The following is an 8,915-nucleotide window of genomic DNA, read 5'->3' as shown; positions in this document are numbered from 1 at the left end:
TCTGTTGAGGGACATCTGGATTCTTTCCAGCTTCTGGCTATTATAAATAAGGCTCAAATACTATTTGATCTGTTTTGTATAGTTCCTCAAATAACTATTTGTTTTTGAAATTTATCTAATACTTTCATGGTATATATATCCTTTGCTTTTTTGATGCAAAGCGTGTACCACAGATGTTCTTAAGAACATATAATTAATTAACCCTGAAAAATGTGGAAAATGAGGAAACATATAAAACAGAAAAAGTATTAAATGATACTTACTGGGTTAACAAATGGCTCAGTAGCTAAAGGCAACTGCCACTAAACCTGAGAACCAGAGTTAGATTTTTGGATCTACATGGTACAAAGAGAAAACCAACTCCTACAAGTTGTCCTCTGACCTTCACATGTATGTGGTAGTACTCTTCTGACCCTCTCTTTATAGATAGGTAAATATAATAATGTTTTAAAATACTAAAACAATTCTTATAAATATTAAGAATACTTGTAGCTACTTTGAGGAGAGAACACATATGCTATACCCAGCAAAACTCTCAATCAACAGATGGAAAAAACAAAATATTCCAGGACAAAACCAAATTCAAACAGTTTCTATCTACCAATCTAGCCCCCCCAGAAGGAAAACTCCAACACAACGAAGGTACTCATACCAATGAAAAGACAAGATACTAAGCATCTTACAACAAAGCCAAAAGGAGAGAACCACAAGCACATAAAGTTACTTATAAAAACAAACGTATCAGGAATCAGCAGTCATCTGTCTTTAATATCTCTCAATATTAATGGACTCAACTCACCCATAAAAAGACATAAGCTAACAGACTGGAATGCATTTTTGGTTATGAGCTCCTTTCTGGGTGGGTTAGCCATATGAGTTTTCTTCTAACTGCAGCACTGTTGCTACTGTCTTTATCATCACAAGGGACATAGTGGACCATTTTATTTTCATGTGTCTTGGTATATTTGCAAGTTCGCGTATATAGTACACTTACATGTTTCACTTTGAAGGAGAAACTGAAAGCTACTCAAAGTTGGATTTAAAGTTTAATTCAATCTGACAGAATTTGCTAGGGCCTATCAGTGGAAGCTTGTACATATTTTATGGAGCATTACTTATAATTTTTAAGTAAAATGCTTTGAAATAAAAAATGTGGTTGTTTTATATTGTACTGCTTGGCAAGACTAAATACATATTTTAAGTGTCAAGTTAGACATTAAAAATTGAAACACATATCTATGTGAAAAATGTAAGAGAATGATTCAATCATAATTTTCAAGAATCTTAGGGTTTACAACACAGGTGAATATGGACTATTTTCAAGTAGTGTGGAATTCACTAAAATTGTTACTTTCTTTACTTATAGGTCAGTAAATTAGAGTTGGAATTAGAAAGTACCAAGCAAAGATTTGAAGAAATGACTAACAGTTACCAGAAGGAAATTGAGAACAAAAAGATATCAGAAGAAAAGCTTTTGGGAGAGGTAGAAAAGTCTAAATATGTCAAGAACTTATTGTGCTAAAAATGTTTGTTGATTAGCTTTAAAAATTAGTACTTTTGCTGGGGAGTGGTGGTGGTGGTGGTGATGGTGATGGTGATGGTGATGGTGCATGCCTTTAACCTCATCACTGAGGAGGCAGAGGCAGGTGGATCTCTGTGAGTTTGAGGCCAGCCTGGTCTACAGTGAGTTCCAGGACAGCCAGGGCTACACAGAGAAACCCTGTCTCCAAAAATAAAAAGAAGTACTGTTAACTTTTAAATTGTTATTTAACAAGTTTTAGTAGATTTATAGTAAGAAAAGTTATCAGATATAGAACACATTATTCTAAGTATTTAAATGTTGAGTAATGTAATTTTAAATTTTTAAAAATATTTATGAAAGTATTTATAATACATTTTACTTTTTGAAAAATCCTAAAATAAATAAAAAAGTGCTTCCTTTTCATTTGTTTCACTTCTAATTTTCTGCTGTTTTAGTTTTATATTTTATGATGATTTTTAAATGGAAAAGTTGAATTTTTAAAATGTTGTATAAGGTTTAGCACCAATAAATAAAAAGAAATACTTTTTTAAAAAATTTGATAGGTTGAGAAAGCCAAAGCAACAGTTGATGAAGCTTTAAAGTTACAGAAAGAAATTGATTTACGATGCCAACATAAGATAGCTGAAATGGTAGCACTTATGGAAAAACATAAGGTAACAATATAATAAAATTAGCACTTAGACCGTATTTGTATTAAAACGAACTGAAGGCAGTCTTCTAATTTATCAAAGAAGTATTTTCTAGATAATAGTTACTAATTATAGCTTGAATATTATTGATCCCCTGTTTCTCTAAGTTCAGATCTTAACCATCCAAAGTTGAACTGAGGTGCTACTTTCTCTAGTAAAGAGAAGTAGTCATGTTTTCTGAATTCTTCTAGTAGTCTCATAGCACTTACCATCTTTTATCAACTACATACCCAGGATATTTCTCATTAATATTTCTGTTGGCTAAATGTATGTAACATTTACAAGCTGAACAAATTTTATCAAGGGAATAAATAAATGAAAAACTTATGGTTGTGAGTGTAGCTTTTTAATGGCTGACCCATCTCTCCAAATTGGGAAAAGACTTAATATTTGTTGTGAGTATATTTTATTTTTGAATTGTTTGGGTAATTCTTCTTTTAGGAAAGATTCCTTTTCCTTTAAATTTGGAAAGGAAGTAGGGTACCCTTAACTATTAATTTTTAAAAATTGGTACCAGAATCTAACATTATTATGAAGTAATGTATTAATAGGAATTTGAATGCAGACTTTTAGTAATATTATAAGCTAATAGATTACATTTCAGTCCAGTGCAGTTTATAGTCCATAATGAAGAGTTGTTTTGCCTTTGTCCCAGAAGAGCCTCTTCAAACTGATAAGCAAGTCCGTTTGGCCTGATTTGAGTAGTCTTTGATTTTTTTTTCTTGTCATGACAAAGAATTTTAAGGCTTGTATTGCATTTCTGGTCTTAGATTTGGTGTCAATAACTTTTCTAAGACATCTTGGTGTTATATTCATATGGAAGAAGACTGACTTTGTAGCCCAGGTTGGCATTAACCTTGTGGTAATCAATTCCCAGCCTCCCAAGTTGTAGGTTTATGGACATGGTGAACTTACCCAACTTGCTATACTTATTAAATGATGAAATTTTAGTGTTTCCAATTAAAATAACTATTTCTTGTTGTGTTACACTATATTCTAAATTTGTTTATGTTTCACTGTTTAGGTTGTTAAAATATATATGAAGGTACATATTCATGTAAATTTATAGTGACACTGTTCTTCTGTTGTAGCGTACCAATCTTACAAAACATCTTTTCCTTTTTTGTTTAATACAGCACCAATATGATAAGATTGTTGAAGAAAGAGACTCAGAATTAGGACTTTATAAAAACAGAGAACAAGAACAGTCATCAGTGAAGATTGCTTTGGTAAGATACAGAGGAAATATCAATAAAGGCCAACTCTTAAAATGCCAGGATTGAGAAAAAAGAATAACATTAAGTAGAGCCATTATATTTGATCTGTAGAATCTGAAAGGATTACTTATTTTCTAGTTGAATGCTTTTCCAATTTATTTTACATTGTAGCCTAAAGTGTCCTTTCAACGGAGGTGTTAAAAGGTCAGTTAAAATGAATTTAAAGCCTTGATGTTTAGGAGAGGAGAGTGAGATAGAATTAGAGAATATGAGTAAGTGTATGTTTATATGTATACATAGACCATTTTAGTCCTTAGATAAAATTATGAGAATCTTGAAACTTACTTACATTGAGTGAGGTTATGTTCTGTTATCAATGTTCATATTTTCTGAGTTCTAGAGCTGAATTTATTTGGAGTACTGGATTACAGTTTCATTGATTTGAGAAAATGTAGAAGCACTTATGCACTTCTTTATTTTTCTTTAGGAGACTGAACTGTCTAATATCAGAAATGAACTTGTATCCCTTAAGAAGCAACTTGAAGTAGAAAAAGAAGAAAAAGTAAGTTTTGTGGCATTACATATAAGATAACTGTAGGATTTTGGTATGGTTCAACTTGATGTCTTATAAATGTTACAGAATATTTTGAAAAAGTTTGGCAATTAATAGTAAGAAAATACAGCTTTTCTTTATCTTTCCCTACAAGTATTTTACATATTTCATTAAAAATATATATACTTAGAATAATAGAAATGCTTTCAGATATGCAGTATTTGTTTGAGAAATATCTCAAGGGTTGGAGAGATGACTCTCAAGAGCATATACTTGATTGCAAAAGATCCAACTTAAGTTCCCTGCACCCACTGCAGGCAGCTCACAGCTGCTTATAATTGCAGCTGCAGGGGGAAATCAAATACCTCTAGCCTCTTGTGGGCACCTGCACTAGAATGCACATACCCAACTCAGATAGACACACAGAATTAAAAATAAGTCTTAAAAAGGGAAATACTGTCTCATAGTAAATGCTTGTATATTTAATAAGAGTTTTCAAAAAACTATTCAGTTATAGAAAATATTCTTATATCCTTATGGTATTATGTAGTTTTTACGAGGTGCTATGACAAACACTTAAAATACCAAATCTTTAAAAATTTTTTGTATGGCATATATTCTGCTGAGCATAACTAGCTTAATAATTATTAAACATCATATGGATGTTTAATAATTTTTCATCATATTTACTGTGTTCTTTTTTGTAGTGGTTAGGTTATATATTCAAGGTTACATAAGAAACTAGAATATCTAGAATTAGTTTTATTTTGCATGATTTCAAAACCTGTTCTGATAGTAAAATATTGTTTCAACTTGAAGCCTCGGTAACTTTGTTCTGTACTTAAGTCCTGTATCTTTTTCTTTATGGGGAAAAATCTTAACACAATTTATGTGTTAAAATGTCAGTTTTTAAAGTATTCTCATATATACATGTATATATACACATGTATGTATTGTTAGATCTAGTGGGGAAACCCCCACCCAATTCCCGATTCGGCGTGCACCCAAAAAATCATGAAGGACCATCTCTTGATGTAATTACATGAGGACGTTTAATTACGGAGCTCCAGACCGACATCCATCCCACACAGGAGATAACGGATGTCGGCCATGAGGCTTGAAAGCTAGGGGTTTTTATGGGGTAAGGGGCTTAGGGGTGTGGAATTCAGCATAGCGACACACTAGTGGCTTATTCAAACATTAACAGAAAGATTACAAAGATCAGGACTTTGTTCCTGTGGGCTGGGGGCTTATCTTATCATAGCAACCACTTGATGTATGACTTTACCCGGCACCAAGGGGCAGTAGACAGAGGGGAGGTTCCAGCCAGGTGGTGTTGACTCAGATAATATAGCCCTGCTGGTCCTTGCATACCTTTTCATCTTTACAGTCAAGATGTTCTTAGGAATGCCTTAACAACAGCCCTGCCCTGGCATGCCTGGGGGCTGTTCTGCTTTGCTCTCAATCCCAGGCTGGGGCAGTGGGCTCCTAAACAACTCACAAGTTACAATATTTCATCTTCCTTCAGTATTACATATATACATACACACACATATATACATATTACAAATTTACTTTCTATTATATCATAAGTTTTTAAACTAGGATTATGTCTTATCTGATTTTTTAAAAATTGTGTATTTTTAATACATATCAGTTAAATGAGTAAACTGATTTTCATTTCACCTGTAATGACATTAATACTTACCTTTATCCTATAGTTTAAGTAGAAAAGTCCTTTGGTGTTTTTGTGTTCTTGATTAAATGGAGCTTTCTTTTTTTTTTTCTTTCTTTTGAAGATTTTAAAAATTTTATTTTAATCTTTTTAAATGTTAATTTTTTATTAGATATTTTCTCCATTTACATTTCAAATGCTATCTCCTTTCCTAGTTTCCTCTTCAAAAGTCCCCTATAACCCTCCCCCTGTTCTGCTCCCCAACCCACCCACTCCTTCTTTCTGGCCCTGGCATTCCTCTGTACTGTGGCATATAATCTTTGCAAAACCAAGGGCCTCTCTTCCCATTGATGGCCGACTAGGTCATCCTCTGATACATATGCAGCTAGAGACACAGCTGTGGGGGTACTGGTTAGTTCATATTGTTGTTCCTCCTATAGGGTTGCAGACCCTTTCAGCTCTAGGGTACTTTCTCTAGCTCCCCCATTAGGGGCCCTGTGTTCCAGCCAATAGATGACTGTGAGCATACACTTCTGTATTTGCCAGGCACTGGCATAGCCTCACAAGAGACAGCTATATCTGGCTCCTGTCAGCAAATAAAAATATGAAAATATGAATTTCCTTGCTGATTTTTCTTTCAGATTTCTAATTTTTCCACCCATATAGCTGGTTTTCTTAGGCATTTTGCTAAGAGAATAGAAAAAGAACAAAGAAGAAAAACATAAAGATATCATAACTATAAGAAAGATGAAAGATAAATTAGATAACATAAACATATAAGGGTTTAAAAATAAGAAAGTAAAAATATTACTAAAAGTAGACATTGTGGGCAGAAAAAGAAAATCAAAGTGTACTGGCTAGTTTTGTGTCAACTTGACACAACCTGGAGTTATCATAGAGACAGGAGCTTCAGTTGAGGAAATGCCTCCCTGAGATCCAGCTGTAAGGCATTCTCTCAATTAGTGATCAAGGGGGAAAGGCCCCTTGTGGGTGGGACCATCTCTGAGTTTATAGTCTTGGTTCTATAAGAGAGCAGGCTGAGCAAGCCAGGGGAGGCAAGCCAGTAAAGAACATCCCTCCATGGCTTCTGCATCAGCTCCTGCTTTCTGGCCTGCTTGAGTTCCAGTCCTGCATCCTTTGGTGATGGAACAGCAACGTGGAAGTGTAAACTGAATAAACCCTTTCCTCACCAACTTGCTTCTTCTTGGTCATGATGTTTGTGAAGGAATAGAAACTCTGACAAAGACACAAAGCTAAGGAAAAGATTTAAAACATTGTTTTTTTATTTTTTTATTTTTTTTAAAGATTTATTTATTATTATATCTAAATACCCTGAAGTTGTCTTCAGACACTCCAGAAGAGGGAGTCAGATCTCATTACAGATGGTTGTGAGCCACCATGTGGTTGCTGGGATTTGAACTCAGGACCTTTGAAAGAGCAGTCAATGCTCTTAACCACTGAGCCATCTCTCCAGCCCTAAAACATTGTTTTAAAGTAAGAAAATTACACTAAATAGGCAGTTTTTTTAAAAAGAAGGAAGAATTACTCACAAGGATAGAAAAGGAAGCAGTTTTAGAGTAGCTTCCTTGTTGGTTATTGAAAATCGGAGGCTGCAGCTATATGCAATAAGGTGGAAGTTATACTTCTACTCTTCACTGGTAAGAAAGTTTCAACATTATATGGTCTGAGATTTAGTGTTAACTAAGAATCAGTGTTTGATTATAGCTGCCAGTGGCCACAGGTTAATGGGTTCCTGAAAGGAAAGCTGGGGATGGATGGGAAGGATGACTAGAGTTGAGCCAAGGACCCATCCCTTTGTTTTGACTGGGTTTTGTTCTTAGTTTCAGCTGGATTGAGTTGCAAAGTAGGTTCTTTGGCATCTCAAGGGGGCAGGCAGTTCTCAGTTCTCAGGCAGGAAGATGTAAATGTAGCAAAGCCAGACTCCTGGCTCCACTGTCAGAGGAGGTTTGTTTAGCCAACTCAAGGCTAGGGGAAGAGCACATTTGTTTACCCACTTACAAGTCTGAAAGTTTTATTCTCTGTACACAAATAGTAAGATAGATAGAATTTTATTTGTGGTGTTATTACAGATACTGCAGAATGCTTCCATAAGACTTACCTTCTTTGTAAGTTATTTTTAAAATTTGGACACAAGACTCTTTTATACTTTAGTATCTTAAGTTAGTCATGTTTACCAAGACTTATTTTAGGAACATTTTACTTATTAATGCTAGATAGGGGACCTTATTAGGTATTTGGTATTAAGGAACCATGATCAGTTAGTTACTACCAGAGACACATGTTCGTATATGAACTAGTTCACACCTTTGAAACACATTGTATCAGCTGGTTGTACTAAGAGTACATACCAGAAAAATTTATAGTTGTGACTGTGTAAGCTGTGAGAGACTTTCTCTTTACTCTAGAAACCAAGAATAAATAGATGCAATATTGCTAGTTTAACAAATATACTTTGTCCTAGAGTACAGTATTCTAGCTCTTTAGAGTAAATTCCAGTTGTCAGTATAACCAAAGACTAACCACTTATAGATGATGCATAAGAAGAAAGACAAATGTTATTAATATTAACCATTTTACTGCCAAATTATTTCATAGTAAAGTGATTTCTTTGGTTAGGAGCAATATTGTGGGAGAGAGAGCATGGCATATAGAAGGTGAGTGATTCAGTGTGGCATGATACTGGCATAGGCATCATAAGCAGCAAAGCAAGTTTGTCAAAAGTTATACACATGAAGAGAATTTAGCTTCTCTGATAACTTTATGCTTCTGGGAGGCTATCACTGGTCTGTTTTATATATCACTGTCATTAAAAATGTTCTAAATGTCTTAGTTTAGGTTTCATTGCTGTGATAGACCATCACCATAAGAAAGGGTTTATTTCATTACATACTTCCATATCATAGTCTGTAATCAAAGGGAAGTCAGGTCAGCATCTCAAGCAGGGCAGGAACTGATGTAGAGGTGCAGAGGCTGTGCAGGAGGCTTGCTCCCCATGACTAGTCAGCCTCTTTTCTTTTCTTTTCTTTTCTTTTCTTTTCTTTTCTTTTCTTTTCTTTTTTCTTTTCTTTTCTTTTCTTTTCTTTTCTTTTCTTTTCTTTTTTCTTTTCTTTTCTTTTTTCTTTTCTCTTCTCTTCTCTTCTCTTCTCTTCTCTTCTCTTCTCTTCTCTTCTCTTCTCTTCTTCCTTTCTTTCTTTTCCAATTTTTTATTAGGTATTTA

General features: G+C 34.2%; 1 protein-coding gene across 1 annotated transcript in view; it reads left to right on the top strand.

The window, feature by feature from the left end:
• Positions 1–8,915, top strand: part of Sycp1 (synaptonemal complex protein 1) — a 92,027-nt gene that overhangs the window by 64,587 nt on the left and 18,525 nt on the right. The window contains exons 24-27 of the mRNA XM_029475543.1: positions 1,367–1,483; positions 2,086–2,196; positions 3,369–3,461; positions 3,937–4,011. Coding sequence (XP_029331403.1) covers positions 1,367–1,483; positions 2,086–2,196; positions 3,369–3,461; positions 3,937–4,011 — 396 coding nt within the window. The remainder of the gene's footprint in view (positions 1–1,366; positions 1,484–2,085; positions 2,197–3,368; positions 3,462–3,936; positions 4,012–8,915) is intronic.

Source organism: Mus caroli, chromosome 3, assembly GCF_900094665.2.
Source record: "Mus caroli chromosome 3, CAROLI_EIJ_v1.1, whole genome shotgun sequence".
Taxonomy (NCBI): Eukaryota; Metazoa; Chordata; class Mammalia; order Rodentia; family Muridae; genus Mus; species Mus caroli.
Note: the sequence above shows the minus strand (reverse complement) of the source record. Positions and strands in the feature narration are given on the sequence as shown.